Source organism: Miniopterus schreibersii (genome assembly GCF_964146895.1).
Source record: "Miniopterus schreibersii genome assembly, chromosome: 1".
NCBI classification, from domain to species: Eukaryota; Metazoa; Chordata; class Mammalia; order Chiroptera; family Miniopteridae; genus Miniopterus; species Miniopterus schreibersii.
The window spans coordinates 1641542-1659686 of NC_138101.1; the positions used below are offsets into that span (position 1 = coordinate 1641542).

The following is an 18145-nucleotide window of genomic DNA, read 5'->3' on the forward strand; positions in this document are numbered from 1 at the left end:
TCTGGTAGTGGTGGCAGGGTCCCTAGCCATAGTCTCCTTGGCTATGCTGTCTGACAGCAGCACCCATGGCTGTGTGGTTGGTCAGTGGAGCAGCTGTGACCCACTTCTTGGAATGTGGCAGCCATGCCCCTTGGCTGTGGAGTCCAATGTGTGGTGGTGCAGAGCTGGGGGCGTCCAGGCTCAGGAGTGTGGCTGCTGCCCACCTTCTGGAGCTCCCACTGGTGCTCCAGCCTCCCCTGGGCTCTACCAGGGGCTGACATTCTTCCAGCAAATTCTTTCCTCCCGCATCAGTGGGCACAGTGAGTTTCTGCTACTTGCCACCTTCACCTCTGGCTGTTACAGCTGGGAAACTCTTAGCTCTGGCTGCTGTGACCGAGCACCAGGGACTGAGGTGGGGGCTAAAACAACAGGCATTTATTTCCCACAGCTCCAGAGGCCAGAAGCCAGAGCTTGGGTCCTGGGGAGAGCTCTCTTCCAGGTGTGCAGACAGCCACCTTCCTGCTGTGTCCTCACCTGTTTCTGCTGATAAGGGCACTAATCCCAGCATGGGGGCTCCACCCTCATGACCTGATCACCTCCCAAAGGCCCCTCCTCCTAACATCATCACAGGAAGGGCTGGGCTTCGACACATGAACTGGGGGGACATAGACATTGGTCTGCAGCAGCAACTGAGGCGCAGAGGCCCAGAGCCGACCCGGCGTCGGGAGTGGGAGCCAGGCAGGAAGCTCTCCGGGCCTTTCAGCAGCCCTGGTGGCCGTGCAGGGAGGGGCGCGGCCTGCCCCACTGCAGCCTGAATTTCCCGGGACCAGCGCAGGAGCAGGTGCAGCTGCCGGGCGTGGCAGGAGCCTGGGCCAGGGCCAGCCCTCAGGAATGCGGCCGGCACTGTCCCTCTCGGCAGGGATGGCCGAGTGCCAGCCGCCTGGGGTGGCGGATGTGACGGATGTGTTGGTGGCCACAGCCCCCAGCCGCCACCCAGCCCCACGCCAGCTGTCCGAGGCCAGCGCCTGGGGCCTGAGATGTGTGGGGCTCATGAATGGGGCTCTGTAGCTGGACAACTGCTCCGGGAAAGTGGCTACACAGGTGATGTGGATGGGGGCGGGGTGCTCAGGGGACACAGAGCTGCTTCCTGGGCCTGGTGTGACCCTGCTCTACTTTAGGCCCTGGCAAGACATCCCAGGGCATCAGAATGAACCTCGTGGCCCGCCAGGGACCTGCCCTCTCAGATCCCAGGGACAGTGGGGAGGGGGCACCCTGAGTGGGTGGACCTGGCTCTCTGCATTCAACCGGAGCTCCTGCCCCTGGTCCAGGCTCTGGGAGCGAGACCTGCTCTGAGCGTCGCTTCCATCTTCTGTGGGTGGCAGGACCCAGCCCTAAGGATCTGAACAATGTAAAGGCATACACGTGCCCAGGAACTCAGCCTCCCTGCCTGTGGGTTTCGGGTTAATAGGACAGCTCTTCCCTCTTACCCCTGCCAGAACTTAAGCCCCTTAGGAGGGGACCTTGAGGAGGGCACATTGCTTCTCATGGCATTTCTGGGTGCTGCCCCCCCACACCTGTGCCGTCCCCTTATCCTGGATGCTCCTGGAGTCAGAGATGGGGGCTGACTGGCGTCCAAGGTGTAGCCCTGGGAGGTCCCCAGACCGCCTGGGCTCCTGGAGAACGGGAACCTCTGAGCCAGAGCTACAGGGTGGAGGAAGGGAAATCCCCACGCTCGGTCCCCCTCCTCCCTCCCTCGCCGCGAGGGGCCTCCCGGTGGCCTTTACAGAGCCCACAGCTCCTCCCGGCCACCTTCAGAGGACGGTGCTCAGCTGGCTGGAGACCACACACAGGGCCCTGGGTGGAGCAGTGCGCACAGTGGGCCCTGGTCCCACCGGCACCCGCAGCAGCAGGAACTGGGGTCGGCGCTGCAGGCCACGCGCATGGCCCCCCCTGTCACCCCGCCTGGGCGGCGGGGGTGGCCTGGGAGAAGACAAGAGGGGACTGAAGGGCCTGCTGAGCCGTCCCAGAGTCAGTCTGTTGTCAGCGGTGTCCGGTGACGGCCCGGGTGGTGGGAGGGGAAGGTGCCCGAGGGTCAAGCCAGGTGGGTTGAAGATAAACTTGAAAACCGGGGACCTGGACGCGGGAGTGTCCCCTTCCTGTTGGGCTGTTCGCTCTGCTCAGGGAGGAAGGAAACGCCAGGGTCTGAGCCCAGGCTGCGCCGGTCCCCAGGCTCGCCGGCCTCGGGCGCCCGCTGTGCGCTGGGGAGGCGCCCACCTCGCGGGACGCCCCGCCCGCGGCCCGCCCTCGCGGCCCAGCCCAGGGCCCTCCTGGAGCTATTTTGAAAGTGACCCTGGGCTGGGGTGGCCGCGGGCGCGGGAACCATGACAGAAGATGACCGAGGCGGCGCTGGTGGAAGGCCAGGTCAAGCTGCGGGACGGCAGGAAGGTGCGCGCGGGGCGGGCGCGGGGCGGCGCGGGGCGCGGGCGGCCGCTCACCCCCCTGTCCCCGCAGTGGAAGACCAGGTGGCTGGTGCTGCGCAAGCCGTCGCCCGTGGCAGGTGAGCGGGGCGGGCGGGCGCGGGGCGCGGGGACCGGCGCCCCCCCGGGCCGGGCCGCCCGAGCGGCCAGCGCTCCCGAAATAGCCGGCGGCGCCGGGGCTGTAACCGGAGAGCGCTCGGCCGGCTCGGCCTCCTCCTCCCGGACCCTCCCGCAGGCCGGGCGCGGGGCTGGGAGCCCTCCTGGCAGCCCCCAGGTCCTGGGCGGGAGCCCCGTTTCCAGAAGGGCAGCTGCGGCCAGAGGGGCTGCGGGGGGGCCCAGGCCCAGGGGGTGCAAATGCAGAAACCTGGGCTGCTGCGCCTTCCCCCGATGAGCGGGGACCCAGAGAACTAGCTCTGCGCCCTGGGGTGCTGAGGGGGCCCTGAACCCCACGGGTGGGGCCTGGCACCGCTGCTGCCCCCCAGCCTTTCCAGCTGCCCAGGCAGAGCAGAGGCCTGGCCGCGGGCAGAAGCAGGGGTGCTTCTGTGCCTGAGGAAAACGGCCCATCTGGTGTGGGGGTGCAGTCCTTCCAGAGGAGAGCACGGGGTGCCGGCGCCCGGGGAGGGGGGGCCGGGAGCCTGAAGGTGGGCATCCTCAGCCAGGGACTCCAGCGCAGTTGGGAGGCCGGGTGCTGGGCGGCCGCAGCTGCTCCGGAGACAGGTGCCCTGGAGCCGGCCCAGGCACGGGGGTCTGTGGATGCGGGGTGTGGGCCTGCCAGGGAGTCTTCCGGGACGCGGGGTGGCGGTCACTTCCCGGAGGGGTGTGGGGGTGCCCTCCCTGTTCTCCTGGAGCCCCTCCTCAGCCCCTTCTGCTGAGCCTGCCCCGGGCACCTCGGGCACCTCCGGGCTGCAGTGCAGGAGCCTGCATTGGCCGCGGACACACTCCCTCCCCGCCTGGGCCTCCGCATCCCCTCTGGGGCCGGGCTCCTGCTTGGTTCACTCACCATCTCAGGCCCAGACCCTGTGCCTGGCGCCCTGTCCTGGGGCACTGCAGGGAGGCCGGGCTGGGGGGACAGAGGGGCCCCGGCAGGCAGGGAATGGAGAGGCCTTGGCCAGGCTGGGGGCAGGGGCAGGGGCACAAAGGCCCACAGTGGCGGCGACAGCGAAGGGCGTCACCAGCTGTGGCTGCAGCAGGGTTGGCTGCGGGCTGGGCGTCGCCTGGCGGGTGCGTGGTGAGCTGGGGCCTGTGCAGACCTCAGGGTGGGGATCCCCCTGGAAGAGCAGCCCCGGGGTTGCCTTTGTCCCCGTTGGGGTGTGACTTGCAGCTGGTGGCGGGTTTCACCGCAGCATCAGAGCTTCCTGAGAGTGGGCTCTGGCCTGGAGGGTGCCCTGGGAGTGTGCGTGGGTCTCCAGCACGGCAGAATCCTCGGGGTCCCCGGGTCCTCCCCACGAGCCTGGGAGCCGCAGGGAAAGCAGTCACCGTGGGAGAGCGCTCCAGAACCCAAGGAAGGGCTCCCCCAAAGGCGGGGCTGGCTTTGAGGGGGTCTGGTGGAGAGGAGAGTGCAGGACACGCTGGCAGGGCCTTGAGGGGCATTAGGGGAGTGGGAGACGCTCCGTCCCCTCTGGGTTGCTGTCCGCTGTGGAAATCTTACAGCCCGGTGCCGGGGCTGCGCTCCATCCAGCCCCCACCCTGTCCCGAAGACCAGCTCCCTCAGGTGGGCTCCTGGGAGGGGAGCAGGTCCGAGGTCTTGAGGACCCCACAGCGAAGACCCCCCAGGTCCTGGGTGAGGCGGAGAGGGGAGCCCCTGAAGGAGAGGAGGTCAAGGGCACCCCTGCCTCCTCGTGGCAGAAGGTCTAGGACTCTTATTTTTAAAAGCTGCTGTTTGTTCCTGAGGGCCCACGGGGACAGTTAAGAGCCACCAGGGGCGTGGCGGGCTCGAAGGGCACCTTGTCACCCGCACCCTCTCCGACCAGGAGCCCTTCCTAGAGTGAGGTCTAGTCGGGGAAGAGGGAAAACACCTCTGATAAGAGAAGCGATACATCTTCGCATCGGGCAGCAGCGCTCCAGCTGGTCTGTCCCCGGGTCCCAGGCTCTGTCCCAGACAGAGTTCATGTCTGGGTCCCCTCTCTGGTCCCGTCCACATCTGGTGGCCCTGGGCAGCCTCTCTCTTCCTCCACGTTGAGGCTCAAGGTGGTGGGAGGGGCATGGTGTGTGCCCCCAGGAGGGTGCCGCCTGGGGATAGGGCCTCCAGAGGCACTACAGCCCCCCGCACTTGGGGACCCCCTCTTTACCTGTCTTGTGCAGGTCCCCTGGGGGCTTCGTTCGGCCCAGAAAAGCCTCATGGAGGGACCCTGAGTCCTAGAGCCGGTGGGGCCTCTGGGGCTATTACAGGCAGAGTGCTGACACCAACCTGCTGCCCCGTGGCCGGCTGCAGAGTCAGCCCCTGCTGCACACTGATGTGGGCATCCGTCTGTGTCCCCCTGGGTCGGCCCTGAGGGCAGGGATCCCCCAGAGCAGCATCACCCCTCTCGGGCAGCCTGGCAGGGTTGGGACTTGCCGGGTGAGGGGCTGGAAGCCCAGCTGCTCTTGGCAGCACCTCAGGCACAGGACCCTCCCCATGTGGTTGTCAGCTCTGTGAGGTGGCTGTTTCCCTAGAGGACAAGGGTCCTGGTTGGTGGTGATGGGGAGGGTCCCCCCAGTCTCATCTCCTGGCCTTGGATTGCTGGTGTCCCATAGGAATGGGTGTGATGTCTGCGTCTGGGCAGGGCAGGCAGCCTGTGGACAGGGGTGGGTGGCAGCCAGCCCCCCGTCCCCGTGGAGCCCTTGCAGGAGCCTGGGAATCAGAGCCCCTCAGCTCAGCTCTTAGCTCTGTTCCCGTGGACCCCGCGATCTGGACCAGTGCTCGTCGGGCTCCCATGGTGACCCCTGCCAGGGTGCACAGAGGTGGGTGGGGGGTGGGAGCCGGGCACCCGGAGCTTGCATACTCCCGGATGCCTGTGTGAGCCCACCGGCCCTCCACACGCCCAGGTGCCCACCCCGAATATGGGTCCTTCCTGAGTCAGCGGGTGAACGGTCCGGGCCTGCGCGTCGGTCGGGCGCCTCCTGGCTGCAGCCTGAGGCACCCGCAGACCGGACTGGTCAGTGGTCCCCCCGCCCCAGCTGCTTAGCGGCTGCCCCTTGCCCCCAGGCCGCCTGCACCACCAGCCGGAGCCCCTCTCCTGAAGACACTGCCTCAAGGTCACTGTGACCTCTTAGGGCTAAATCCAGCTGCTGCTCCTCGCCTCCATCCCGGCTCCTCTGCGTCCACGTGGGTGTGGACCTCCATCTCCAGCCGGCTTCCGTCTCTGGTCCGTGCTGTGGTGTCCCCCCCAGAGCCTGGAGGTCCTCCTCTTCCCAGACACCCTCCCACCCCGCGGCTGTAAACGCCTTGCAGTGCTCATGACTCCACGGTTATTTTTACATTCAGCTGCCTGCTGCTCGCCGCCCGCCGTCCTATAGGCCTCTCGGGTTCACGTGTCAGGACAGCACCCCAACCCTGGCCCCTCCCCACCTGGTTCCAGCATCCCTTCCCTCTTCCTTCCCTCGTCCTGCCTCCAAGAGGTCCTGTGAGTTAGGCTCCCCCCGCCCAGGCCAGCAGCACCTGGCTCTGAACAGCTGCAGCGGGGAGGCCTCCGCTGTCACCAGCATCCCTCCTCCACTCGCAGCCAGGCCAGGCCCCTTCACTCAGAGCCCTCAGGGCTTCCCGGGGCCTTGGAATGAGGTTCTTGCCTGGCTCTCCAGGCCCACTTGACCTAAACACCTGATCTGGGACCACTCTTCCCCTCCCCCTTCTACTGGCCCAGCCCTCTGGGTCCCTGCCTCTGGGCCTTTGCACTGGCTGTTCCCTCTAGCATGATGCTGTTCCCTGTGGGGCTGCTGGGCCGGCTCCTTACATCACTCGGAAGTTGAAGTCTGTTCTCTGACCCTGGGCTCAGGGGCACCGCCGCTCACTGTCACCAGTGCCTGTCCCTGTCCCCCGAATTACTCTTCCTCAAGGTTTCCCCTCTGTCGTCTGCTTCAGTGTCTGATTTCTGGGCTCTGTCCCCTGGGTTCCTGACTGGAAACTCCCGTGTCCCCACCGCCTATTCCTGGAGCAGCGTTGCCCTAAACAGCCTCTGCTCCCTCAGAAGGGGTTTTTAAAAATAGGATCCATTTATTGCCCGAAGTGATGGGGAGAGGACAGGGGTTGGAAAAGCTGTGGACACAGGACCCCCTGGGCCCCCTCCCCTCCCCCTAACGGAACCGCCCTGCAGGGGGTGGGCGCTGAGTGGGGGGCGAATGTCAGCTGCTCCAGTGACCGGCTGCCTTGGGTCAGCCCTACCCAGCCTGGCCCTCTCCCTGCTTCATTCATATTTAAAATCAAGGTCAGTGCCTTAGCCACTGGGCTGGTTTCCGGGGGCAAGAGTAACAAATGGCCACACGCTGGGGACTGAAAACCACAGACAGTTATCTCTACAGTCCAGAGTCCTGAGTCGGGTGTCACAGGGCCCGTTCTCTCGCTGAGTCGCTGGGGGAGACTCCGGGCGGCTCCCGTGGCCCCGGGCTGGTGGCCGCATCTCTCCATGGCCCATTTTCACGTGGCCTCTCCCTGCAGGTCTCTCTTCTTCCTTCTCTGATAAGGACAGTTCCCTGGGCTTAGGGCCCCCACCCCCCGATCCAGGGTGAGCTCATTTTGAGATCCTTCAGTCTGTCTGCAAAGACCTTTTTCCAAATAAGGTCGTATTTCAGGGTCTGGGGGTCAGGATGTGGAAGGGCCTTTTGGGGGCCCCCATTCAGCCCACTGCAGACAGAGACAGGTGCGGGTGCGGGTGGCTTCTCCTTACAGAGCAGGTGTGCGGGGCCCTTGGGACTCGGCCAGGATCCAGAGGCTGGGGCAGCCCAGGGACGAAGGTCTCAGGGACACATGCACACAGGCCCCCAAACCGGGCTTGCCGTGCGGCATCCAGGATGGGGGGCTGCTCGGCAGCAGGGGGTGTTGGGAAGGCGCGGGGAGCTCTGCGCCAGCGCAGTGGCCGTGGTAGCAACTGGAACCTACACAAGGGGCCGGCAGACCACTGCCCCAGCCGCCCCCACCCCCTGCCTGAGCCTGTGACTGAGATTTACTGGAACCCGGCCTTTCACTCGCGGTTGTCAGCTGCTTTCACAGTGAGGTAGTTAATCCTCACGGAAGGTTTGCTAGCTCTGCCCTTGGCTGTATTACTGGGAGCGTAACTCGTAGAGCCAAGGAGGTGACAGTTACGCTCTGCCATGCCGGGCAGGTAATGCCTAAAGCAATGGCTTTTCCTTTGATGGGCCCCCCACCCTCTTTTGTGCCAGGCTCTGGGGCTGTCCCTGTGCAGAGTGGAAGTGGGCCGCCCCCCGCCTTCAAGAGTTCACCTTTGGGTGGGAGGAGGGGACAGCAAGTGGACAGGGACAGACAGCCCGGCAGGACACCTGACCCGAGGGATGCGGAGCCTGCTGCGGGGGGGGCGCGGGAGGTGGGGGGTGGGGGGGGCTGTCCTCACGCCCACTCCCCTGCAGCTCCCTGCCCCAGGGCTTCTCTTCACCCCACAAGGCGTCTTCACCTCGAGTCCTTTACTGCTGACCTCTCTGTGACCACCGCCTGCCCTCAAATTCTTCCTTCTCGGGCCTCTGGTGACACATTTGGGGGACATCTTCATATGACACGGGCCCTCTGCTGACCGTGTGACTGACCTCTCCCCAGGCCAGGCCAGGCTGCCTCTTCTGGGCCCCCCAGGGAGAGAAGGTGCTGGAGCCCTCGGGTGGGCAGACGGGTTTCTGTGGGTGCTGAGTTCTTTTTTTTTTCTTTCTCAAAATGGGAACATCTTCGCTTTTCCCTGATATAAAGATTTTAACACAACGGGCATGTTATCAAATAGGAGGTGAGGCCCCTTGCATCTCCCCCCCCGAGTGTGTCAACGTGGGTTTGCTGGACACAGTCACCTGCTGTCTCACCGCAGAGGCCAGCAGCTGGGATGGGGGTCTGGAGGGACAGTGGCCTCCAGGGGCTCAGGCCCCCTCACCCTGAGGCTGGGACGGAGGCTAGAGGGGGGGCCCGGCAGGAGCAAACCAGCTCCGAGGCTGGTTCCCACAGGTGCAGGGTCAGCATCGTGGTCACTTGGGGTTGGCTCTGAAGGATCCAAGGGGCAGTGTCCCTGCCCTGCTCTCCCGGGACCTGCATACCGAGGGGACCCATGTTTTGTGTTTTCCTGCAGGATTCGGGGTGTCCCACACATAAATGTGTGTTGATGTTACCTTAGGCCCCCAAACACTGGGCCTGCACCAAAGACTGCGCCCTGGGGGTGGGGGGGGGGGGTGGAGGCACACGGTGGAGGTGCCCCCGAATTTGGAACTTACCCCACCCCTCACCCTGCTAAGCGGCTGCCTGCTTTGCCATTGGGGTGACAGGGACGCAACCGCGATGTTGAACTTGAGGACAGAGACCGAGTCACCAGACTCAGGCATGTCCCCTGCAGCCGGGGAAGAGACGGGCTCGTGTGAGGTCTACAGTGGGACCCAAGGCCCCCTGGCATTGCCCTCTCTCCGGGGCTGGAAACCAGAGATCCAGGAGGGGGGTGTGTGGTGTGAGCAGGAAGGGGCACAGGAGGGCCGAGGGCGGCCCAGGCCCTGGGCAGGCTCTGTGCCATCCCCCAAGCCACCCAGCGCACCCCTGCAGTCCCTGCAGCCCTGAGAAGGGTCCCGGGGGCTGCAGGTCTGGGGATGCTCTGGGCTGGGGCCAGGACTCGGTCTTGGTGTTCAGGGCCCTCTGCCCTGTGGGCCACGTGGGGCGGGGTGACGTTCTGTATTCGAGGAAACGGAAGCTCAGAGTGGCTGGGTGGCCTGTTCAGGGTCACCCCCCCAGCCCAGGGCCCGCTGGGGCCTCGGGGGCGGCGGCTGCCCCGGCTGGCGCCCCTGACGGCCCTCGGCGTCTGTCCCCGCGCAGACTGCCTGCTGATGCTGGCCTACAAGGACCGCGCGGAGCGAGCCAAGGGCCTGCGGGAGCGCAGCAGCCTGATGCTGGAGGACATCTGCGGCCTGGAGCCCGGGCTGCCCTACGAGGGTCTGGCCCACACGCTGGCCATCGTCTGCCTGTCGCAGGCCGTCATGCTGGGCTTCGACAGCCGGGAGGCCATGTGCGCCTGGGACGCCCGGATCCGCTATGCGCTCGGCGAGGGTGAGTGATGCGGGACACGGGCCCGGGGCGCCAGACTCCATCCCGAGTGTGCCGGGCCTCACCCACGGCCACGGAAGCCGCGCCTTGTGGAGCAGGAGTGTCTCAGGGCCCGCAGTCTAGGAGCCCAAGGTCCGGGTCAAGGCCAGGGTGGGGGAGCAGGCGGGGCCGCTGAGGCCTCCTCGCAGCCTGGCTTGACCCTGTGAGTTAGAACGAGGGCCTTGAACCCAAGCGGGTGGCTGCCAGGGCAGCATGACCTTCCACAGTGCTCCCTAACCTGGCCACTCGAACCCAGAGCCAGGACAGCGCGCAGATGTGAGGGGCTGGGGCCGGGAGGCGAGGAGGGGTCGCAGCCTCGCTCCCCTGCCCCCAGTCCAGCTGGGCACCGCAGCCGCCCTCCAGGAGCCCCGGACCAGCCCGGCAGGGTGCCGGGGAGAAGGGACGCTCTCCTGCTGGGGTCTCGCCAGCTGCCCTGGCTCGGGCACGGCTCCCCTTTCTCTTATGGGCTGGGCAGGCGCCTTAGTAGAAACCAAGACAAGGACACTGGGAGGAGGACGGGGGCGTTGGAGACGAGACGGTGGCCAAGGCATTCTGGCTGCCATCCTCTCTGGGGACCCGTTGCCCCAGGTGTGCACCCCTTTCCTAGGTGGGACGATCTGGGGACACAGCTCACAACTGCCGCCTCGTACAGGCTTCAGGGGCCAGGGGCCAGGCTGCGATGAGGAGGGGATGTCGTGGAGCAAGCTGGTCGTACCCAGCACCAGGGAGACCCCGAATGGGGAGGGGAGGGGTCTCTGCAGTTTCCTGGGTGTCCCCGTAGCCAGGCCAGCTGTGAGGCAGGCCCCAGACACTCCACAGACTCCCCGAGCCTCAGTTTCCCTGTCTGTGATTGGGGCCACACAGGCTGCAGGGGGCGGCTTCCTGAGGGGAGGTGCCCTGTGATCCGGACCCCGCGCAGGGTGCTACCTGCAGCCTCAGCGAGGAGCTGTCCCAGAGCTCGCTGGGGCCACCTGCGGCTGTGGGGTGGGCAGGGATGGTCAGGGCAGCCCCTCCAAGGACTTGCCCACCCTCGGAGGATGGGAGAGGTCAGGGCAGCCACGGCGGCTGGCGCTGCCCCTCTGTGCCCTGCCCTCCTGCCCCCCCCCAGTGATGCCCTCTTGCCCTGCCCGACCCTCAGTGCACAGGTTCCACGTGACAGTGGCTCCGGGCACCAAGCTGGAGAGCGGCCCCGCCACTCTCCACCTCTGCAACGATGTCCTCGTTGTGGCCAGGGACGTCCCCCCCGCTGTCGCTGGGCAGTGGAAGCTGTCTGACCTCCGGCGCTACGGGGCCGTGCCAAACGGATTCATCTTCGAAGGCGGGACCAGGTGTGGGTACTGTAAGTATGCAGGTGGGGACCCTGGGCGCAGGCGCCCCTGTGCCCCGCCGCCTGGGCCCGGCTGACACACCGTTTAGCTGGCGTCTGGGGACCCCGTGGGTGATGTCTCTCAAAACGGGTGCTTAGCGCTGAGCCCGGACCCTGGGCTCCCCCCTCTGGGGAGGGGGCTCCAGTGTAGGGACAGGGAAAGAAGGGACCCACGCACGAGGCCGTGCAGGAGGCGCCAGGATCTCCGAGGGAGGCCTTCAGGTCAAGTTCATGCCCCTGCGCTGGAGCCACCAAGCGTCAGGGCCGCTCGGATTTAATGAAAAGACAGTAAATCGGTGTGTGGAGGGTGTGGGGAAACACACTGTGGGCCGAGGCTCCTGTGGGCGCCCACACCCCGGGCGGGAGGGGGGGCTGCCCCCGCCCCAGAGGAAGGCCAGCGCCAGGCCCGCTCTGAGGGCAGGTCTGAGAGGAGTTGAGCTCGAGAGGCCGCGAGGCTGGCAGCTGGTGGAGCTGAGCTCGAGCTTGGGGCAGTGCCCGGGCCCTTGCTCGGGACTTTGCCAGGCCCCGGTGCTGGGCTGGGAAGACGGGAGCCTGCGTAGGTGCTGGGGAGGGGCACAGGCTCCAGTCTGGGGGCCGCGGGAGGCTCTCAGGAGGTGCGTGGAGTGGGGCTTCTGCAGGGTGACCAGGAGTGAGCCCAGGCGTCGAAGGGGAGGGTGGGGTTGGAGGGGAGAGGGTGCTCCCAGACCTGTGACAAGCAAGGACGAGTGAGCCACGCGGCGTGTGCAGGAGCCCAGTTAGGTAGGGGTGGCGGAGGCAAGGCTGGGGAAGGAGGAAGCCGTGCAGGGTATGAAAAGCCCAGTAAACGGGGCCAGAGTTTGTGCTGTTCCCAGAGTAGCAGGGAGCCATTGAAGACTCTTGAGCAGGAGAGGGCCACCAACACGTCTGTGTTTAAGATGATAACTTTGGCCCTGGGGTGCAGATGGGATTGAGGCAGGGGCCGTGAGAAGGTTCTGGATGTGAGAAGGTCCAGCTGAGAGGGGGCCGAGCTCCTAGCAGCTCTGTGGGTCGGAAGGGCCTGTGGATTCCAGGTCCGTTAACAAGGTGGTGATTGAAAGGGGGGCAAGAGAGGGGCACTGTGGGGTGGGCGGGGAGGAGGGGAGAGGCGAGGATCCCTGGGCTGGGGGTGCAGACCTGAAGCCTCTCCCCAGTGCCAGCCCCTCTAGTACTGTGACCCTGGGGCAGCCTGAGCCACGGCCTATCTCCCTTCCACTTGGCAGCAGATGGAGGGACATCGATGAATTGTGGTCAGAGGACAGGGACCGGTTCAGGTTCATAGGAGCAGCTCAAGGCTCCCTGGGTCTGAGACCACTTGTCACAGCTGAAGTTTCCCTCTGAGGGTGGGCGTGGGGCCAGGAGTCTGTCTTCCTGTGGCAGCCACTGTGGCGTTGGCGTACCAGGCTGATTCCGGGCGTGAGTGTCCAGGGAGATGACCCGAGACCAAGGTTGCACAGGGGCACCCAGCCAGGGACGGGACACGCCACCCACCCTGCAGCGGTCCCACATTCCTGGGGCTCTGGGTGCTGGCCTCTCGGTCCTCACGCCGGTCCTATGAGGTGTGTGTATCACCCCCATTTTACAGATGAGGAAACTGAGGCACAGAGCCGTCCAGACTTGCCTGCCCGAGTGTGGTGGAGCTGGGGCTGCCCGGTGGCCGCACAGGTGGAGGGGGTGGGGCCAGCCGAGGTGGTGTGTGCTCAGCCTGGCTCCCAGCAGCCTCTGGGGCAGCTGCTCATGTTTCCTCCCAGGCAGAGGCAGCCCCAGGGTGGGGCACCCTGTCCCCTGCACTGTGGCCTCGTGAGGGACCATCTGGAGGTGAGGACATGGGAGCCTCACCCCAAATCTCCAAATTGGAGGAATTCAGTCCTGGGGATAAAGTCCCATTCACCCCAGGACCTCAGTGACAGTGCGTGACTATCTGCAAATTCCTCAGACCTCGGCCACACCCACTAATCTCTCTGAGCCTCAGTTTCCTCTTCTGCGCCCTGGCAGGCTCAAGCTCCCTGCCCGGTCCAGCCTCCTGGGAGACAGGAAAGCCTCAGCCCTCAGGCTGCTCCCCCTTCCAGCATCTTCTATGGATTGGGAGCCACCCCACCCTGGGGAGCCTGTGGGCAGCGCCGGGCACAAGCCCAGGGAGGGTCAGTGAGGGGCCAGCGAGGGGTCAGTGAGCCATGTCCTGGGCGGCCTGGTGACAGGGCTCAGGCAGTCCAGCCCTCCGAGGGGTGTGTCCTCTCCCAGGGCGCCCCTGCGGCGGCTTGGCCGGCGCGGGGTCTGTGGCCGTGTCCCCAGGCCTCACCAGCCGCATCTTCAGGAGCTGACGCTGGGCAGACGCCCCGGTGGAATGCCGCCGGCTCCTCTCCCCTCATAATGTGTTTTTTTATAGTCAGGGGACTGATTGTGCCCTGGTGGCTGCCAGCTGACTGTGAGCTCGGGATTAGAGGCCTGGCCTCTGTGGGAGCTGTGGCGGGGCACGGCTGGCTGGGGGGGGCTGAGGCGGCCCAGTGCTCTGCCCAGCGCCCTGGCGGGGAGCCCCCTGCGCACCTCGCGTGTCCCTAGTGGGCGTCCGGCTTGAGCCCACTTCTTGGCCCCTCTCCGGGCCTCAGTCTCCTCATCTCTGCAGCAGCAGGTCACCAGTTGGGGGCATTGCAAGGGTGAAGCTCCAGCAGCTGAGAGCACTGCACCCCCTTGTGCCTGGGGGCCCGGGAGGGGCGTTGCCAGGGGTGGGGCTGGAGGAGCTCAGGATGGCGGCAGAGGCCTTAGCCCGGGCTTACCGTCCCCCCTCGTGGCCCGCAGTGGCGCCCAGGGAATTTCCCCTCGGGAGCGAGTGCCTTTCTTTGGGCAACGGACAGAGGGCAAGAGCCCCAGGCATTCTTGTGCGGTGAGGCCACCCTGCCTGCCAGCCCCACGTGACCCAGCGCCCCATTCACTCCTGGTGAGGGATTTCATTCACCCGGCGGGGCTGCGGCCCAGCGGGAGGGCGGGTGGGTGTCCTGCTGACTCACCCGGCCTGCCCTCTGCTCTGGCACCACCTTGGGGTGGCAGGCTCCAGGCGCCCCCCTCTGCCCCAGGCTCCCCTTTGTCCCAGGTGCTCCCCTCTGCCCGAGCGAGCCCCCGGGTCTGGGATCCCACACCAGGCCTTCACTGTGCTGGGAGGGAGCCCCACAGGCAAGACACCCTGCACCTTTACACCTTGGGCTCCAGTTTCCCACCCAAAAATGCCAGGGGAGGGGGCGCTGTGAGGTGGGCCAGGATGCTGGCCAGCCCAGCACGGTGGCTGCTTCTTCGCGGAGCAGGTGCCCCTTCCCGAGGTCTACCTGCACCCTAATTTAACACACACTAAGCCCTGGGTAAGGAAACCAGCTGTGGGGTCCCCAAGGTGGCTAAGGTCTCACAGCCACCCTCCTGGGGTGTGACCCCTGCTCTGGGCAGCCCTGCTCCCCAACTCTCAAGTGAACTTGGAGATGTGAGGGGGCTGCTGGGCTCTCCTGGGCCTCCAGGACCCCTTCCTGTCTCCTCCTGGGGCCACCGGCCTCTAGAGGCCCCTAGCTCCTCACCCTGGCTCTGGAGATGGGAAGTGGCCGACAGGGGAGGCCTGGGGCCAGCAGGGTGGACTCCCTCTCCCACGGCATCCCTGCCACGCAGGAGGTGGTCCGGCCCACTAGGGATCCCGACAGGTGGTCTCCTGGCTTTGCTCAGGTTTCCCTCCTTCCAGACCCCTCGCCCCTGAACCTGCTGCGCAGGGGTCCCCCATCATCACCCCCCCCCCCAGTGCTCGGGCCAGGCTGATGGGTCTGTCCCCTGCAGGGGCCGGAGTCTTTTTCCTGTCCTCAGCAGAGGGCGAGCAAATCAGCTTCCTGTTCGACTGCATCGTCCGAGGCATCTCCCCGACCAAGGGCCCCTTCGGGCTCCGGCCGGTTCTCCCAGGTGTGTGGGGGCAGGTGGCCTGGCGGGAGGGTCCCTGGGCCTCTGCCCGCTCCCCACACGCAGCTGAGAAGATGGGCTGGGGCCGCACTGCTGGGGTCCTGGGGGCTCAGGTCTTCCTCCCGGGCCTGAGCCATTGGGACACTGCGGACCTTTGTGCCAACCAGAGTGGTCAGCCAGGCAGGTCAGCCAGACCTGGACGGGCTTCTGGAGACCGTCTGAGCAGCCCTGGGCCCAGACAGGGGTGGGGTGTGTGCCTGGGGTCGCAGGGTGTGGGCAGGAGGCTGCGGGGGGCGCGCCTCGTCCCTGGCCGCTTCCCTGGCGGGGGGCCCAGCGCCCCAGTCCCGAGCCTCGGCCCGGGCGGCAGGCAGCGCCCTCTGCTGGCGCTGTCCCGTCTCGCAGCCCAGGCGCGCTGCGGGCAGCGGGCTCCCGGGGGCTCGCCCGTGGCCCTCTTTGCCCCCGGGGCTGCGCCGGGGCGCGCGGGGCCCCGACGGTGCTGGGCTCCCCTTGACGTCCGGGCAGCCCGGGGCGTGGCCGCGGGCCTGCGGGGGGAGCGCCGGGCTGCGGCCCTGATTCCCGTCTCTGCAGACCCCAGCCCCGGGGGCCCCGCCGCGGCGGAGGAGCGCGTGGCGCAGGAGGCCCTGGAAGCGCTGCAGCTGGAGAAGCGGCTCAGCCTCCTGTCCCACTGCGGCCGGCCGGGCAGCGGAGGTAGGGCCACCTCTGGGCGGCGGGGAAGGGGCAGAGGGCGGGCCCTGGGCCGGCCTCCGGCCTCCCTCCCTCGGGTGCATCTCCTGCTCCCTGACTCTCGGGGCCACAGGGCACCGAGGGGAGCCCGGGGCAGCCGCCAGGGCGGCGAGGCGCGGCCCCTGCGCCTGGTTCCACCACCTGTGCCCAGGCCCGCGGGCTCAGGGTGCCCGCTGTTGGCTCCTGACCGGGTTTGGGGGGGCGGGGAGCGGGGCCGGGGGATGTCCCGGTGGGAGCGCCCTCCCCGCCCCCCCCCCAAGCCCTCGGGGTCCTCGCCGCGGCCTCAGCGCCCCCTCTCGTCCCAGGGGATGACCGCAGCCTGTCCAGCTCCTCGTCGGAGGCCAGCCACTCGGACGTCAGCGCCGGCAGCCGGCTGGCCGCGTGGCCGGAGCAGTCCGAGTCCTCCGGCAGCGCGTCGCAGGAGGGGCCCGGGCCGGCGGGGGCGCAGGCCCCCGGGGAGGCCGCGCCGGGCGCCTCGAGGCCGCCCCCCAGGCCGCTGAGGCCGCGGCAGCTGCAGGAGGTGGGCCGGCAGAGCTCCTCGGACAGCGGCATCGCCACCGGCAGCCACTCGTCCTGCTCGGGCAGCGTCTCGTCCTGCGCGGGGAGCAGCCTGGACGTGCGGCGCGCGGGCGACGAGTTCGGCTCGCTGCTCAGCCTGCCGGCGGCGGCGGGGGCGCCCGAGCCCGGGCCCTGCGCCTGCCCGCCCCGGACGGCGGAGTACCAAGTGCCCGGCGCCCCGCGGCCGCACTACGACACGCCCCGCGGCCTGCGCCAGGCCCCCCGGGACCGGACCGCGGCCGCGCAGGGCGGCCCCGACCACGGCGCAGCCGGGGACCCGGGCGGCCAGACGCCCCCGGGGTGTCCCTCCGGCTGGCTGGGCGCGAGGCGGCGGGGACAGGAGACGGAGACCGCGGGCGGCGAGGCGGCGCTGCCCGGCCCGGCCCCCCGCGAGCCCTGGGAAGCGGGCGGCCCGCGCGCGGGGCCCCCTCCGGCTTTCTTTGCCCCGTGTCCGGTCTGTGGAGGACTCAAGGTAAACCCCCCTCCCTGAGGGCAGGCACGGCCCCCTGGACGGGAGACGGGGGGCGCCGCCTCCGCAGAGGGTGACTTGCCCTTTGGCGGCCCCGGCAACTGCGTTCGGTGGGGAGGGCGCGGCGGGGCAGCCACCCCCGGGCAGCCCTCCCGGGGGCCGGGCCTGCGGGGAGGGTGCTGCGGCCGCGAGGACCCGCAGGACTCGGGGAGGCCGGGCTGGCGCGCGGCTGGAAGCGCCGCCCCCAAAGCGCAGCAGGCGGGGGGCGCGCGCGGAGGGACCAGCTGCCCCCCGGGACCGGCGCTGGGCGCGCGGCGCTGCGCTCGAGGGGCCTCCCGCCGGGCCTGGGGCGCTCGGGGCCCGGGGTCCGCCCCACCCCGCCCGCCGCCTGCCCCCAGGGCCCCCCCCCGCCCCGCCGCGCCCCACGCGCCCGCCGGGAGTGAAATCCCTCCGCCGAGTCCCGGCCCCTGCGCGCGCTGGGTGCGGGGCGAGCTTTACGTTTCTGACCCCGCCTCCTCCCCGAGCCCGCGCCCACGGGTGGCCTGTCCTATGGGGAGGAAACTGAGGCTCAGGAGGCCCAGGGACTTGTGGGGGGACCGCCCCCAGCTCGCCCCGCAGCCACCCTTTCCTGGACCTGGAGGACGGGGGGCTGGGCGGGAGCCGGGCCGGCTTCCCTGCGGCCTGGGGGAGGCCCCGCTGCAAAGGGCGGGGGGGGGGGGTGGTCGGCCGCAGCGCGCGGGGCTCCGGCCCGTCCCTCGCGTTCGGGGCCCAGGCCCCCGCGGGCCGCGCCCGCCTGCATGGGGTGCAGCTCGGCTGGGTTGTGCGTGCGCCGCGGCCGGTGCGTGGATTCTGGACTCCGCGCGGCGCGTCTGGCTCTGGAACCAGCCCCGGGCGGCGGCTCGCGTCCCGCTCGCGCTCCGCGCCCTCGCTGCTGGCTGAAGACGTCCGTTGCTCTTTTACATTTTTAAAACCTGACAGTTTGTAATAAATTCTTAGACTGGAAATAAAACGTACTTTTCTTACCGTCTTGTCCTTTCCGTCTGGCCGGCACCCCCCGCCCCCCCCAGCCCCCCGCAGGGGTCGGACTCAAATCCCGCCAAGGTCTCGAGGCCGCGCCTGTCTAGCAGCCTTAAGCCCACGGGGCTCCGGTGTGTGCGCACGTGCATTGCTGTGTGTTATGTGTGCATTCATTTGCATGTATGTGTATTGTGTACGTGATATGTGCGATGCACATCTATATGCATGTATTGCTGTGTGCATGGTGTGTGCAACGTGTCCATGTGCATGCAGCATGCACGTTGCATGTGTTTGTGCATGTGTGTGGCCTGTATGATGTGTGTGCACACGTGTGTTCTCTGCGTGTTCAC

At 67.7% G+C, this 18145-nt stretch overlaps 1 protein-coding gene across 3 annotated transcripts; it reads left to right on the forward strand.

The window, feature by feature from the left end:
* Positions 1–1004: 1004 nt before the first annotated feature.
* Positions 1005–17064, forward strand: DOK7 (docking protein 7). 3 transcript variants are annotated; one of them, XM_081159237.1, is made up of 7 exons: positions 2334–2424; positions 2491–2536; positions 9436–9666; positions 10841–11041; positions 14891–15010; positions 15596–15715; positions 16057–17064. In XM_081159237.1, exons 1-7 carry the CDS (start codon positions 2371–2373, stop codon positions 16797–16799), a joined length of 1515 nt encoding a protein of 504 aa, XP_081015363.1. In that variant the 5' UTR covers positions 2334–2370; the 3' UTR covers positions 16800–17064. The 3 variants fall into 3 exon arrangements, with proteins under 3 accessions (XP_081015365.1, XP_081015363.1, XP_081015364.1); XM_081159239.1 differs by lacking the exons at positions 2334–2424; positions 2491–2536 and adding an exon at positions 1005–1080; XM_081159238.1 differs by lacking the exon at positions 2491–2536 and having other exon boundaries at positions 2341–2424.
* Positions 17065–18145: the final 1081 nt, after the last annotated feature.

Coding starts and splice junctions, on each gene's coding strand:
- DOK7 (XM_081159237.1), top strand. CDS start 2,371: ATGACCGAGGCGGCGCTGGTGGAAGGCCAGGTCAAGCTGCGGGACGGC. Junction 11,042..14,890: donor CGGGACCAGGTGTGGGTACT/GTAAGTATGCAG, acceptor TGTCCCCTGCAG/GGGCCGGAGTCTTTTTCCTG. Junction 15,716..16,056: donor CGGCCGGCCGGGCAGCGGAG/GTAGGGCCACCT, acceptor CTCTCGTCCCAG/GGGATGACCGCAGCCTGTCC.